The sequence below is a fragment of the Myotis myotis genome, unplaced genomic scaffold, assembly GCF_014108235.1.
Source record: "Myotis myotis isolate mMyoMyo1 unplaced genomic scaffold, mMyoMyo1.p scaffold_m19_p_12, whole genome shotgun sequence".
Taxonomy (NCBI): domain Eukaryota; kingdom Metazoa; phylum Chordata; class Mammalia; order Chiroptera; family Vespertilionidae; genus Myotis; species Myotis myotis.
Window position 1 is genome coordinate 58763418 of NW_023416316.1, and position 16334 is coordinate 58779751.

Here is a 16334-nt window from a genome sequence, read left to right on the forward strand (position 1 = left end):
TTCAAGAAGTAAAATCCTTCAAGAGTTTATTGAACTACTACTAAACAAGAACTAAAAAGTTTTGCTTCTCTGATAAATAAAAAGGCTAGGGAATCACCAAAATGAGCCAGAGAAGCCAAAGTCCTGGGCCACTCTCCACTTGAATCATTAGCTTCAAAGCCATAGATTTTTCCTTAAGACTAAATGACATGCTAGGCAAGTCTTGGAAGAAACTGTTTAATCTGTGATGAGTAACAATTGGCTGTAGACCACCATACGTAGCCTACCCCACCAGACAGCCAGTGGCATAGCCTAGAAGCTATGTTCAGTGTAGCCTTTCAGCTCAGAAATCAAAGTGTCTAGAGAGAACACATTTCCAGGCCTACCATAGTGCAGATGAGCTGTTTTAAAATGTTGGTCCCCAAGCTGGATCACAGGCTGGTTCCTGCTGGTTAGAAACAGTCACAGAGTAGAGGCTGAGGATTGACTTTCAAAGCACTGCCTTTCCGGTGGGGGTGAGGGGAAGATCAGGCCCCTAGCAGGCTTGGGGCTTGCAAGGCCTGGGCCCTCAGCATGAAGCAGCAATCAGAGTACCCTCCATTGCAAACAGAGAGCAGTTCCCACAACCACAAGAAAGAGAAACCAAGCGTGGGCTCATTCTTCAGCTGTGTCCACCACCCCAGCCCAGAGAACATGCTCAGCTTGGGGCCTTAGTTGAGTCACTTCACCTGTTTAGCCTCAGCTTCTTCATCTGTAAAGTGGGGACAAGACTTACCTCATTGGGTGGTTTCACCTTTATCCTTAGCCTTCTTTTATTCACTAAGTAGTTGAATTCAGCCATAAGAAAGTACTTTTTTTTCCTACGGAACTCAATAGGTTTTTCTCATTTCAAAAATTTAAAATTTTTGAAATGCAAATGAAGGTTGTTCACCACTATATTAGATGCTCTGAAAGGCTCTAGGGTTAAAAGGTCTAACAAGACCTGGCCAGTATTGTTCAGTTGGTTGAGCATAGTCCCAGGCACCAATAGGTTGCCGGTACGATTCCCATTCAAGGCACATGCCCGGGTTGCCAGCTCGATCCCCAGTAGGGGGTGTGCAGGAGGCAGCCAATCAGTGTTTCTCTCATGAATGATTCTTCCTCTTTCCCTCTTCCTTCCTCTCTCTCTAAAATTAATAAAAACATATCAGAAAGAATATATGCACCCCTATGTTCATAGCAGCGCTATGTACAATAGCTAAGATTTGTTAATAGCCCAAGTGCCCATCAGTAGATGATGGATTAAAAAAGATGTGGTACGTTTATACAATGGCTTACTATGCAGCTGTAAAAAAGAAAGATCTCTTATCCTCTGAGACAGCATGGAGGGACCTGGAGAGCATTATGCTAAGAAAAATAAGCCAGTCAGAGAAAGACAAGTATCACATGATCTCACTTACATGTGGAATCTAATGAACAAAATAAACTGATGAACAAAATAGATCCAGAGACATGGAAGCATGGAACAGACTGACGAATCTCAGAGGGAGGGGGGCAGGGAGATTAACCAAAGAATTTATATGCATATATGCATAACCCATGTTCATAGACAATAGTACTGTGAAGGTGCTGGGTGATGGAGGGGCGGGAGTAGAATAGAAGGACTCAATGGGGGAGGAAAAGGGGGAATATGTAATACTTTCAACAATAGAGATAAATTTAAAAATAAAGAAAATAAAATTTAAAAATAAAGAAACACAGCAAAAAATATAATAAAAACATTTTTTAATAAAAGCCTAACAAGACTAAGTTCATAGTTTTTCTAACTTCATTATTCAGTAGCTCTGTGACCTCAAGCCATTCACAACTACCAACAAAGGGCACTTCTGCTCCAGTGTGATCCAAACAACCACTGGTTCTAACTGAGGCCTCTCTGGGTCCCCGGATGTCCCTTCTATGTTTACCTTATTCCTATTGGAAATGGCAGAGGGGCATTCTTTGAGAGATGATTCTCAGCCCTGATTGCAGAATTACCAGGGAGGATTATTTTTTGTTTGATTTAAAAAAACTGATGTCTGGGACCCATCTCCCAGAGTTTCTGCTTTAATGATTAAGTTTCTGATTAAATGTAAGGCCTCAGTACTTTATAAAAAAAAAAAAAAAAAAAAAAAAAAAGGCAATTTTAAAAAGCATCTAAGGTTGGGACCATTGAGGAATGGATGGCAGCTGGGCCACACAGCCTGCTAATTATACTCAAGGACATGTATCACCACACATCCTATCTTCATCTGGGAGCACAAATGTCCCTTGCAGTTCTGAATTCAATGCACTGAGCACAGACCCCAAGTTCTAAGTGGCCACTGCCAGAGCAGGGACAGCACTTGGTCGCCTGGCCATTTCTACCTTCAGGGGAGGTGGCCACATCTATTCTGTAGGCTGAAAAGTCATGTGTCCAGCTACAAATTGAGGGCCCCTTTGCTATTGCAAGGGAAGGGCAAATACTTGCAATAACAGCCAACACGCTTGTGCCGCTGGGGTCCTCTCTCCCTCCTCATGCAGGTGGATTATAACTATGAAGTTACATGTAGACAGTGTGTTTGGGGTCCTGCTGAAAACCACTGAAATAAGGCTGTTTTTCTTGTATCCCAAATATCAGTGGCTCTTGCTCCCACTGCCCTAAGAAATCACAACTCCAACAAGAAAAGTGTTCCCGGGGAGTTCAGCAAACCAGGCCTCACGTTTAACGCCCCTCCGATGTGGTAGCGTGGGCGCGCACACTCAGAAAGGGCGGCCTGCTCTGCAGATTAGTTCCTCCAGATTTACACCGATGGCAGGAGGAGCTCTTATTCTTTCAGGAAGCAGCACAGATTATTTTCACTGGATCGTAAATATGCTTAACACTCCATTATACTAACCTTTTAAACCAGTTGTCTTGGGTGGCTGCAAATCATCCTTTAAATGCAACTTTCTAAGATTTAAATGCTCTTCAAATTCCTTGGCGCTCTAGTTAAATACTTGAGATTAAGCGTGGAGGGTGTAGATCTTGCTCCAAAATGTATTTCACAGAGAGGAAGTGAAATCCTTTGGGTTGGTTTCTGGGTTTTCTTCTTTTTCTGTTTTTTTCTTTTTTCGCTCTTTACTCGGCCAAGGCCAAGGCCAAACTGGGCACTCAAACACGCCACTTCCTTATGTTGGGTTGACTTTCCTTCCCTGCCCAGTGCTCCAGGACCTGCGGAGGGGGCGTCCAGAGGCGTGAGGTGCTTTGCAAGCAGCGCATGGCTGATGGCAGCTTCCTGGAGCTTCCTGAGACCTTCTGTTCAGCCTCGAAACTGGCCTCCCAGCAAGCCTGCAAGAAAGAGGACTGTCCCAGCGAGTGGCTCCTCTCTGACTGGTCAGAGGTACGTGTGGTAGAAGGAGATGATGAAAGAGGCATAAATAAGGAGGAAAAGAAGGCACCCCAAGTAGATACATATAGAAGGTGAGAACAGAACAAAATAATCCTCCTAACATTATGGAGCCGTATTATTGTAACCACTTACACCATCTTGTGTGACTAACTTTTAACTAGTCTACAGGGACATGAGTTAAGCAGCCAGCCCTTATTCGGCAATCTGAAGCATGCAATTATAAACAAGTTCCTCAGGGAGCAAAACCAGGCCTCGCTCATGCTATTCGGGCCCAGGACTCTTCTCAGAACATAGGCTGCTTCTCCCTCTATCTCCAAAAGTGTCTTCCTGACCTCCCTGCACCTCCTGCTCCAGGGTGTTTCTAGTCTCTACTTAGGAAGGGCGAAGCCTCTCAAGTTCTTCTCTTCCACGTCACTAGACAATCAGGAACATGACTTGGTAGGAAAAGAAGGCCAAGGAAATCTTGCCTCTTTCCTGTCAGTTTCCTGGCTCCAAAACTTCAACAACGTCCCAGCAAGATAACTTGATTTCCCCTCTTGCTTTTAGGGAGATGATTGCAACAGCCTTCACCATTCCTGATGTGCCTCAAAAGTTAGGGATATGTCCCCAACTAATCTATTGTGTGTATTTGTCTAAATAATTCCTATTCTAACACTAGCATCAATTCATTCATTTAAACCCAGCTTCAACTGATTTGTGTTCAGCCCCCGCATCTTTCTCAATGGCCTACAACAGGCCTGTGTGTCTTCCATAGAGAAGCCCCTTTTCCCCCAAATTGTTACCCCTCGAGCAAATTTAGCCAAGAACAGAATCACTAGGCCTGAAGTGAAGTGTCAAAACCAGATTCAAGGCCCTCTCCACTTTTTTTTTTTTTGCATAGGACAGCATTTGAATTGGCTTTGCTGACTCCTTTGTCTTCTTTGCTTGATATACACATCACAGGGCGGAGCTGTGCTGGCTGAAATACATCACAGGGCACTTGCCTCCACAGCGGGGGAAGCTGCCTCTGAAAATTAAGATGCCAGCTCTATCGCCGAAACCGGTTTGGCTCAGTGGATAGAGCGTCGGCTTGCGGACTAAAAGGTCCCAGGTTCGATTCCGGTCAAGGGCATGTACCTGGGTTGCGGGCACATCCCCAGTAGGAGATGTGCAGGAGGCAGCTGATCGATGTTTCTCTCTCATCAATGTTTCTAGCTCTCTATCTCTCTCCCTTCCTCTCTGTAAAAAATCAATAAAATATATTTAAAAAAAAAAAAAAAGATGCCAGCTCTATCAACATAGGTTCTTAGAATTCTCATCCCACATTTTATCAACCCATATAGCAGTGGTTCTCAACCTGTGGGTCGCGACCCCTTTGGCGGTCAAACGACCCTTTCACAGGGGTCGCCTAAGACCATCCTGCATATCAGATATTTACATTACGATTCATAACAGTAGCAACATTACAGTTATGAAGTAGCAATAAAAATAATTTTATGGTTGGGTCACAACATGAGGAACTGTATTTAAAGGGCCAGAAGGTTGAGAACCACTGCCATATAGAGTTCCATCAGTTCAGACCTGCTAAGGACTTTGCAATTGAGAGTTAGCCTACATTATCATAGGTTTTATAATTTAGCAGTAAAATTGCCTTCTGGTGGTTTCTCACCCCAAATGTCTTAGAACAATAAAATGTCATGTTTTAGAAACAGGATAAAGGAAAGAAGTGTGTAGAATGAGAATGTGTGTGTGTGTGTGTGTGTGTGTGTGTGTGTGTGTGTGTCTACATGAATATGGTATGAAAATTTTCCCATGGAACGATGATTATATATGAAAAAAGTCATAATAAATATAGCAGGGCAGAAAAGAGCCCTGATGCATTTGCCAAGTACGTGGCTGCAGATGAAGACCTCTTCCCAGGGTGTACTGCAAAAGGTATTGCTCTCCTACGTCCATGGGTGATAGCCTGCCATGAACAGAATGCTGACTGTGTGATTATAATTGTCCTTCCGTGTTCCTGGACTTTGTAGTCCCTGAGCATATGGGACACAGAATTCAGAACATGTCCTTTTTGGCCTACAGATGTGAAGGAGGAACCCTTGTGATCAGGCACTCAGGAAAGGAGACTGCTGAATTGAGGTCCCATGGGAACCACTAAGTAGAGCAGACCTTTACAACAGTGTCATGTGTGGTGAAGAGTTGAGGCAAAGTTAGGTTCTAATGCTGCCCCTACTGCTTATTGGTTGTATTTTACATTCCCACCAGCAATGTATGAAGGCTCTAATATCCTTGGGTTACTTAACCTTTCTTGGCCTTAGTTCACTTATCTAAATATTGAAGATAATCATAGTGTCCACCTTTGTGACTATCAGGAGGCTTAAACTAAATGATGCATATAAAGTGTTTTGTGCCTAGTAAAAGTTAACCATAGTTATTGCTATGATTCTCTCCCATCCCTGCCCATTGTCAGGAAGAGAGGTAATAAAAGAAAGGACTCATCTTGACTGGCTAGAACAGGGGTCATGGCATAGACCTTCCCAGCCCTTGTCAGTCTTCCTAGGAAGAGGAAGTTGCATTGTGGGAACTAGAAATCATTTGTGATTATCGAAGGGATGTTATTAGATTCTGAGATATCTGGGTTGGTGAATAGAAATTCCAAACATTGGGGAGGGGCTGAGAATGGTAGGAAGTGATCACTGACTCAAGGAGATGAAACTCACACTGGTGCCATACAACAGTGCCCCTGGAGGTGTTCACAGAGGCTCCAGTTGGCCCTGTCATCCCAACAGCCCTTCTCTGGGCCCCATGGCTGAGATGAGACCTGCATTCCACACATACACCCCACAGCCCCCTTGGAGAAAGGAAGACCAGGATGATCTATGAGTGTCTTTATCCTCCACTATCTGCCCCACTCTCCTGGTTACTTCACAGAATCCCTCAGAGACAGAATTAAGCCAAATGTTTAGACACCTTAAATAAAATTACTCTCAGATTCAGGGTCTCAGAATAAGACCCTCAAAAGGCCTTACCTCTTTTGTGTAAAAAAAAAAAACCCTTCCATCTCCTGAAAGAGTTAGCTAGCAAATATTTTTAAATCATATTTTTAGGGAAGTTGTTCCCCCCTCAAAAAAAAATATAAAAGAAATTAAAGTCAGAGTAGTATATTTTAAAGCTAGAGGGAACTTAGAAGAACCTGTAGCCTAGTTGTTCTTTTAAAAATTAAAATCACAGCACTCTTTTTAAATTGAAATGTTACTATGAAGCCGAAAATCTAAAACAGATCAAGTCAGAGCTATTTTGGTTGAAGTGTGGGTAGTGGTCCCAGATTTCCAATGGTTGGGTCTCCAGTTCATATGAGAAGCCCCTAAATCACTTACTTAACATAGTTTTAGAACACAGTTTGAAACTCCCTGCTCTAGCTTAGTTTCCATATTTTAGCAATGTGGAAATTGAGCCTAGAGAAAGAATTAGACTTGACCAATATCATAAATTAATCGTCTGACATGCAGTCTATTTTTCTACTAAGCACTAAAATGACCATGCTTTCAAATTTTCCAGGCTCTTTACCTCTATTCTACCTGACCCCTGGATTTGGTGCTGTCATTTACAATAAAATACGGGATGAGTGGAATCTGGAATCTATAATCATCGGGGAACAAAATCAATACGTTTGACTCTCATCCCCACTTTTTGCATCTTAAATGTCTCTCAGAGTAGTGTAGATCATAGAACTTTGCATGTAATAGTTTATTTCAATGGGCTAGGATATAATACTTGAAAAGATAAGACAATATATTTTGGCTTTTACTGTCATTTTTTAAGTTACCATGGCACACTGCCATGACCCTAGTTCAGGCCTTTATCATCTCAAGCCTGGACTACTGTGGCAGCCTCCTTAACTGATAGCCCTACCTGCCATCCATCTCCTACTCCCATCCCTCCCGGACACTGTTGCCAGATTAACCTTCTCAAAACACCTCTTTCATCATTTCACTCCTCCCTTCAATGGCTCCTCTTTGCTTTATGGACCAATTCCAAACCTCCTGTCTGAAAAATTAAAAGTCTCCAGCGTCTGGCCTCTTGAACTCCTGACACTCTCGATAGGATCCTTCTGCTCAAAAGAGGTTGAGTTCTGCCCCCAAACCTGCCTTGGACTTCTGCACTGAATGGTTCTACCTTTGATCTGGTTATTTCCCTGTCTCCCATGCTTATCCCTGGTTCTCTACACCTGTCCAGATCCACCCATGTTCAAGACCTAGGTCAGGAAATCCCCAGTGTACCATAAGCATTCAACAATTGTTAGAATTAATTTTATAATACTTCATTTGTCTTCTAGTTTTGTATTTTTACTAAAATTTTTATTACTATTTGACTCTTTAAACAGTTTAACTGAAGTATAATTTGAATACTATAAATTTTAATTTAGCATAATGTTTTCAAGGTTTATTCATGTTGTAGCACATAGAACTAAATTCCTGTTTATGATAGCATAATATTCCATTTTATAGATATACCACATTTAGTTTACCCATCTCCCAATTAATGGACATTTGAGTTCCCCTTGTTGTCTGTTATGAATATGTTGTTATGAATATTAACGTACAAGTCTTTGTATGGATGTATGTTTTCATTTCTCTTAGGTAGATACCTAAGAGTGAAATTGCTGGGTTTCATGGTAAATTTATATTTAACATTTTAAGAAACTATTTAAAATTTTTTTAAGACAACTATTACACTGTTTTCCAAGAGGGCTATGCTATTTTATGTTCCTACTAGCAATCTATGAAGGCTCTAATTTTTCCACATCCTCACCAATACTTATTATTACCTGTCCTTTTTATGATGGCCATTCTAATGAATATGAAGTGGTATCTCGATGTGCTTTAGATTTCTATTTCCCTAAAGTATTATTTCATTTTATTAATGTATTTGTATTTTTTCCTTCATTTGATGGCAGCCCCTTGACATTAGGAACTATCTTGCACAACTTTTTTCTATAGTATCTATCACCCCACCTCAAATGATGTAGACATATAACAATTATCTGATGCTTGACATAAAATATTTTAACTTATTTGTGAAGAAAGGAGAAAGGAATTAGCATTGAATGCCAGTTCTGTGTATGACATTTGAAATATATTACCTCATTTAATGCCCAACCTTGCAAAATAAGCACAAGAAGTGGAAATAGCCTCAGACAGTTTAAGTCACTTGCCAAGTAGTGAAAAACTAAGATGGATTTGAACAGTGGACTCTCTAACTCTGTAACTCTAAAGCCCAGGCCATATACCAAAACAGGTGAAATGTCTACAGGAAACCTTACGGTAGAAAATGTTATGTGGCTGCAATATGGACATGTCTTCACACATTGTCGAGTAATATCCTCTCTCTCTCTCTCAGTGACTATTGTAGATTTCAAATAACTTTTCTCATGTGTTGGTGAGTTTAAGAACTCATACAAAAGCCCATTTGCCTATCGTTCCCTACATTTACACGCATTTGGCCTTTCTCTCCATCAGTGTTCCACGAGCTGCGGCGAGGGCACCCAGACGCGGAGTGCCATTTGCCGGAAGGTGCTGAAAACCGGGGTCTCGGCTATTGTCAATTCCTCCCAGTGCCCTCCCCTGCCGTTCTCCTCCTCAATCAGGCCCTGCATGCTGGCAATCTGTGCAAGTGAGTACCTCAGAGCTCTGGGGATGGGGAGATGAAACCCACACAGTAACCTTCCCTAAGCCCAGGCCCGTGGGAGATTGTTGGGCCCTGGAGGGCAGCAGGCTGGGGAGCTCAGCTGGAGATGGAAAAGGAATCTTAATTACTGGTGACCAGGTGAGATTCTCTTCTCTCCTGGAAAAAGTTTGCAAGAGGGAGAGCAAAGTTCACTCGCGGACATAAGGCGATCTGGAAGCTGGAGGCAGCCTACTACTAATGAAGGCTCATGTTATCCTCTCTGGGGTTTTAAACTACTCGGAACAGATTTGTTCTTTAATATTAATCCCTAGAGTTGGAACACTTCTGAGCTCTCTTCCCCCCAGGGCCACAAGGGCCCTGGTGCTCTTCGGGGTGCAAAGGATAAACGTGGGAGGGGGACGTTCCCCTTCCCTTTGTCCTCTGCCGCTTTTTAATGATGCTTATTTCTAAGTCCTTTTAATGAGAGGAACTGCTTCCCCCTAGAATCCCCTGCATCTAGAACCCTGCATCCCAGCCTCTAGGGCAGTGGTTCTCAACCTTCGCTGCACATTAGAATCACCTGGGAATCTTTTTAAAATCCTGATTTCTGGGCCTCATCCTCCGGAAATTCTGTTTCTTTGTTATGGGGTGGGGCCACAACATTAGTAACAAAGAAACAGAATTTCGGGAGGATGAATCCCAGAAATCAGGATTTTAAAAAGATTCCCAGGTGATTCTAATGTGCAGCCAAGGTTGAGAACCACTGCTCTAGGGACAGAAAGACCCAGCGGGGCGAGAGCCCCACTGCAGCTCATTTCTTCTCGGGTTTTTATTGTGGCGGCAGCTTGATGATGCACAGCTGGCAGCCAGTTCCTCCAGTTAAACATAAGGCAACTCTGAAGCACTTTCTTCACCACCCCTTCTCTCTTTTGTCCCTTCCTTTCTTTTTCTCTTCCCTTCCCACTCTCTTTTTTCCCCTCTGGCTTGTCCCCGCATCTCACTCTCGTGTCTCTCTGCTCTCCATTTGTCCGTCTGTCTGTTCCCTGTCCTTCCAGGGCCCGGGAGGCCATCCACAAAGCACAGCCCGCACATTGAGGCGGCCAGGAAGGTATACATCCAGACCCGCAGGCAGCGGAAGCTGCACTTCGTGGTGGGCGGGTTCGCGTACCTGCTCCCCAAGACCACCGTGGTGCTGCGGTGCCCCACGAGGCGCTTCCGCAAGCCGCTCATCACCTGGGAGAAAGACGGCCAGCACCTCATCAGCTCGGCCCACGTCACCGTGGCCCCTTTCGGCTACTTAAAGATCCACCGCCTCAAGCCCGCCGATGCCGGCATCTACACCTGCTCGGCCGGCCCGGCCCGCGAGCAGTTCGGGATTAAGCTCATCGGAGGCAACCAGAAGCTCGTGGCCCGGCCCGGGGGCCCGAGGAGCGAGGAAGAGGCCCCCCGGGTGAGGAAGGCCCACCCCAAGGAGGCCCTGCAGACCCACAAGCACCAGAACGGGATCTTCTCCAACGGCAGCAAGGCCGAGAAGCGGGGCCTGGCCGCGGCGGACGCGGGCAGCCGCTACGATGAGCTGGTGTCCCGGCTGCTGGAGCAGGGCGGCTGGCCCGGCGAGCTGCTGGCCGCGTGGGAGGCGCAGGACTCGGCGGAGAGGAACGCGTCCTCCGAGGAGGACCCGAACGCCGAGCAGGCGCTCCTGCACCTGCCCTTCACCATCGTGGCCGAGCAGCAGCGCCTGGACGACATCCTGCGGAACCTGTCCCAGCAGCCCGAGGAGCTGCGCGACGTCTACAGCAAGCACCTGGTGGCCCAGCTGGCCCAGGACATCTTCCGCAGCCACGGGGAGCACCGGGACGCCCTCCTCAAGCCGTCCGAGCAGCGGATTTCCCCCGTGGCCATCCCGCCTCGCAAGGCCGTGTCCAGCTTCAGCAGCTTGCTCCGCACCGCCGCCTCCTCCTCCGGGGAGGCGGCCGGTGGCTCTCGCCGGCCGCACCGCAAGCCCACCATCCTGCGGAAGATCTCGGCCGCCCAGCAGCTCTCGGCCTCCGAAGTGGTCACCCACCTTGGGCAGACGGTGGCCCTGGCCAGTGGGACCCTGAGTGTGCTTCTGCACTGCGAGGCCGTGGGCAACCCTCGGCCCACCATCAGCTGGGCCAGGAACGGCGAGGAGGTTCAGTTCAGTGACAGGTGAGCCTTGCGGTTTCCTGGTCTAGGGAGGGAGGGGGGCAAAGGGCCACATCTTTCCAAGGCCCCCGGTTCGCTCTTTCAAGGTGCTTCCAAGGGTGGGACTTAGAGCCCTGGCTCAGGGGTCGCACCCGGGGTTCCGGGCCCTCTGTCAGCACTGATGGACTGTTGGAGCAAAGACACGGCATTTACTTTCTCTAAACTGTACACTCTCATCTTTATAAGGTAATAGCAGCAATGCCTCTCCACCCGGATCCCCAGAGGATCCCAACAGTTAATGAGATACTCACTGGAGAGCTTTGAACTTTGGGCAGAAAGTGATGGTTTCAGGACAAGGCATTATTTTATGACATTAGGTCTTTGTGAGATGAACTGTTATCCCCCCAGACATTGACTCCACGTGTGTAGCTCCCAGGGCTGGGGAGAGAGTGCAGACGCACCTGCTGCTCCTCGTGGCCGAGCCTGGCCTCTGTCGGGGCTGGACATAGCTGTTTGTTCCAGAGAGCTTTTATCCCTGGTGAAAACTGTGAATAATTATCCTAATATCTCTTGGTGGCTTTGTTTGGATGTGTCATTACTGGAGTGACAGCATGAGTTACTGTTTGGGCCATTGCCATTAGTAATGTAGAATCAAGAGGGGCATTAGAAGCAACAGTGCCCAGCTGTGTGCCTCAGTGATTGAGCGTCGACCTGTGAACCAAGAGGTCATGGTTTGATTCCCAGTCAGGGCATGTGCCTTAGCTTCTGGCTCAATCCCCAGAGGGGGGCATGCAGGAGGCAGCCAATCAATGATTGATGTTTCTGTCTCTCTCCCTCTCCTTTCCTCTCTGAAATCAATAAAAAATATATTTTTTAAAAAGGGGGGAAAGCTAAAAAAAATATATATATATATATAGTACACCACCTATGTGCCAAGTACTGTCACGTGACTTCTATATGCATTGTCTCTTTTAATCTTTATAGTGGCCCTGACAATAGCAATCATAGCCGCATTAATGAGTAGTGGCTATCTGCCAGGCAAGTATAAATACTTTATGGGCTTTATCTCACTGAATTTCAACAGTATCCCTGAGAAGTGGACACAGTTTTTATCCACATTTTACAGAAGAGGACAGAAGATCATATTTATTAGATGATGGAGCTAAGATATGTGGCAAAAATAACATTGTCACTTGAAGAATCATAGACGATGTATGGGAGAGGAACCTTTAAGGTCCTCTAGTCCAGAATCCTCATTTTAACTTTTTATCATCTCTGAATCCATGGGGAATGCTCTTTTCATCAGATATACTTCTAAACACTCTTGTTTGGCTACCCCTCCTCTCTGGTTTGCTAGCTTTGGGAAAGGAAGGAAAGAAACCAAGATGTATTTATTGTGCCAGGCGGTGTGCCAGGTTTATTTCTATGTAACTGCATTTGTTATTCTAATGGTCCACAAGATTGACATTATCCTCTAGTTCTGCTAGAATATCAAGGTTCAGCAACTCGCCCAACATCACATTAGTAAGAGCCAGACCGAGCGAGGATTTGATACCAAGTTCCTATGATTCTAAAGAGTAGTTCTGTCCACTCTTCTGTGATTTGGTGAACAAAAGTAACATTGTCCACCCTGCCCACATCATTTTGTGCCTTTAAATGATCAATAGCATTGCCTCTCAGCCTTAGTACTTACATACCAAATAGTGTCAATAACAGATCTGTTTCCCTGTGTGCTCTTACTATTATATACCAGACCACTGTGCTCCATGTTTCAAAGGCATTATTTTGTTTAATTCAAAACAAAACAAAACACTGGGTTTGAATGTGGGTGTTAGATCCTCTGCTCCTAACCTCTCCACTTATTTGCAGTGTGGTCTTCCCCAGCTCATACTTCCCTTGATCGGCTTAACTGCTATGATCCAGGCGATGTTTACAACAAATCTGTGGGTCACACCAAAGCTGTAGTGAATCCCTTGAGGTCACTGGGACACTGAGAGGCAGCTCCAATGTCAGGCCCCCAGGCTGATGGTGCCCTGGTGCTCAGGGGGATGGTACAGTGGCACTCACCTCTGTCAGTGCACCTGCCACACCCACTGTGCCCAAATCGTGTCATCTCCTCCACCAGACAGCCATTTCCTCGAGGGTAGGTACATCTTATGCAGATCCCCTGGGCCTGTCGCCCAGGATTGGTAGCGTAAGGATTGAATGGAGCAGTGGCTGGCTATGTGAGGGAAAAGGTGGAAAGTCACATTTCTTGACTACATATACTGTGCCCCATATGCGAGCAACCTTCCTAGCCCTCATCTTAGTTAATATCTACCACAAGGTGTGACGTACAAGCTATTATCCCCATTTCAGCGATGAGGAAACTGAGGCGCCCAGTTAAGGAACTTAATGTTAGATAGCTCGTGAAAGGCAGAATCAAGAAATCAGATTCAAAGCCAGTTCTGCCTAGCTCAACCCCATGCTGTTTGAGGGAATGAGGACATTTATGCTTCTATGTATCTTCAACGGAATCCCAAGTTGCTGCAAGACCCTTGCTGTTTTCTACCAGCTGTTTCCAAGGTCCCTTCCTTTGTTTTTGCTTTTTTAAATATATTTTATTGATTTCAGAGGAAGGGAGAGGGAGAGAAAGATAGAAACATCAATGATGAGAGAGAACCATTGATTGGCTGTCTCCTGCACGCCCCCCCCCCCCCCCCTGGGGATTGAGCCCACAACCCAGGCATGTGCCCTTGACCATAATTGAACCTTTCGTCCGCAGGCCGACACTCTATCCACTGAGCCAAACCAGCCAGGACTAGGCTCCCTTCCTTTCAACAGCACTTACCTCCTCCTAAAAAGCTGTAGAACAAGATAGGCCGTTGGGAAGAAGGAGGGGTCCTTAGGACTCCCCTGCACTGTGCCTGGAACTACAGGGAGCATGTTGAGGCCAGGGCTTATTCAAAGGTCCTGACAATTTTCTTGAGTCCTGGAGGGTTTTTTTAATGATTTTTTAAAAATTTAATGAGTTTTTTAATGAAATTCAAAGTTCATGGCCCATCTAATTCACCTGGTGATTACAGGAAAGATGTGTAAGGACCCAGGTGAGGATTAGGGGATTCAGGCCAAGGCCCTTCTCTTCATTACCTTAGCCTAGTGGTCGGCAAACTGGCTCACGAGCCACATGCGGCTCTTTGGCCCCTTGAGTGTGGGCACGAAGTTTCATTCGCACTGTATGTGCGCGCCTGCACGTGGTATTTTGTGGAAGAGCCACACTCAAGGGGCTGCAGCTTGCCGACCACTGCCTTAGCCCCTTCATTGCAAAAGTAAGGGGAGTGTCTATGACCACCTCTGAAGTCCCTTCTATCTCCTTCACTCATTTACAGAAGGTCACAGAAGGTGAAAACCCATATGCTAGCAGGGAGTGGGGAGAGCCTTGGGTGCAGTAACTTCAAAATTTGTTGCACAAGTTGTTTCTGCGCGCTCCACAAAACGGGTTCCTTGATCACATGAGTTGGGACGTGCTCACTTAAAGCTAAACAGATGTATTTACTGCTCAATTTTTACTTCTCTTTTTTAATATAGTGCTTGTTTTTTATTATAAAAGTAATAAAGGGGCTATAAAACAATTCAAATAATACCTAAATCTATAAGTCTCCCTCTGCCCCCCAGCCCTATTCCCGGGGGGCTGTCATTCTTAATAATTTGGTATACATCCTTTTGGAATTTATATATATTTTATTGTATTGCGTATAAAACATACACACACAGAACTTGGAGGTTTTTAATGGACTATTATTCATGTTTAGAATTTTGATTTAATTTTTATTCAGCAGCATGTCTAGGAGACATTTCAGAATAGTGTGTAGAAATTTATATCATCTTTTTTAAACAGCTGATTACTGTTCTTGAATGCATTTAACTATCCCCCAATTGAAAATTACTTTGGTTTCGCCTCCTTTTTAAATCCTTTAAGCACTCCAGCGTGTGTTGTGACTTTCCAAGTAGACAATATACTATATGAGTGTTTTCCAAGTACTCCTTTGATCAATGAACGATTTTTTGGCCCAGTAATCTCAGGAATACCAATAATTCTTGAAATACGACCTAGAAACACTACTTTCGTCTTTTAATTTTTACTTTAATGGGCATTGAGAGTTTATCCCTAATGGCTTTCAGATTTTAAAAGTTTCATCAGTATTTTGCTAGGAAAAGACACATGGCGGCCAGGTGCTAACTACACCAAAGGTGTGAGGGCTGGGACAGAAGAGGGCGATTCTGTGTCTTCAGTCACCAGAACCTTGGTGCGAGTTGGGTGTAGCATTAAGAGGGAAAGCACATGAGGGACCTGGGCAAATAGTCTTACAGTTTTTGCCACTGGCAAGATTTTTTCTAGATTTAGGCTTGACAGAGTTTGTTAATGCAGGTTAATAGCATGAGGTGGGGAAAAACGAGAGATTTCGGTTTCTGATCTTTGACCTCATAAGTTTTCCAATGTACTTAAATGGCAGGTAAGAAATACGGCTGGAGTTTAGTTTCTGTACAGTTTCCCAAGTACTTTTGAGAAAAGAAAGTGAATGTATCTGCCCAGAGCAGGCAGGAGGCATGGAGCTGCCACTGGGACTGCTTTGCTATGGGCTGTTGGTGACCTCTTTTGTGTTGGGTTTCATTGCTTGTCATCATTACTACGTTCGGTAGCGGTTCAGAAATGCTCATTTGTTTTCAAATGGAGACGTGCTGAAATGCCCAGTTTGTAGTTTAGTTAGTCTGTTTTTGCTTAGTGCCCAAATCCATCTTCCTGAAAGAGTCTGCAAGATTCAGCTGGCTGTTGGTCTGTAGGACTCTGCAGTGTATTCAAGGACACTCTAAACAGCCTGAGCCAGCAACACAGGTCAAGGTAGCATTTAGTCTGAGTACCTCAGGGACATTTTGGAGGCTATTAGACAAGAAAATAAAATGACCTAATTGGCCCTGGCTGGTGTGGCTCAGTTGGTTGGGCATCCTCCCATGATTCCTGGCCAGGGTACATGCCTGCGTTGTGGGCTTGGTCCCCAGTAGAGGAACAGTAGTGGAAGCTGGGGTGGAGGGAGGGACTAGTAAGGGTCCTTTGCACTCATCTCCTTAACTACAAATATCTGTTGGGCATTAAGTACAGTGATAGGCACCAGACAATGA

At 45.1% G+C, this 16334-nt stretch overlaps 1 protein-coding gene across 5 annotated transcripts in view; it reads left to right on the forward strand.

The window, feature by feature from the left end:
- The window catches only part of ADAMTSL1 (ADAMTS like 1), a 900799-nt gene that overhangs the window by 769712 nt on the left and 114753 nt on the right, over positions 1-16334 (forward strand). For 4 of the 5 annotated variants that reach the window (XM_036331231.1, XM_036331232.1, XM_036331233.1 and 1 more), the window contains 3 exons: positions 3177-3356; positions 8864-9017; positions 10067-11201. In XM_036331231.1, coding sequence (XP_036187124.1) covers positions 3177-3356; positions 8864-9017; positions 10067-11201 — 1469 coding nt within the window. The remainder of the gene's footprint in view (positions 1-3176; positions 3357-8863; positions 9018-10066; positions 11202-16334) is intronic. The other variant, XM_036331234.1, reaches the window with a different exon arrangement.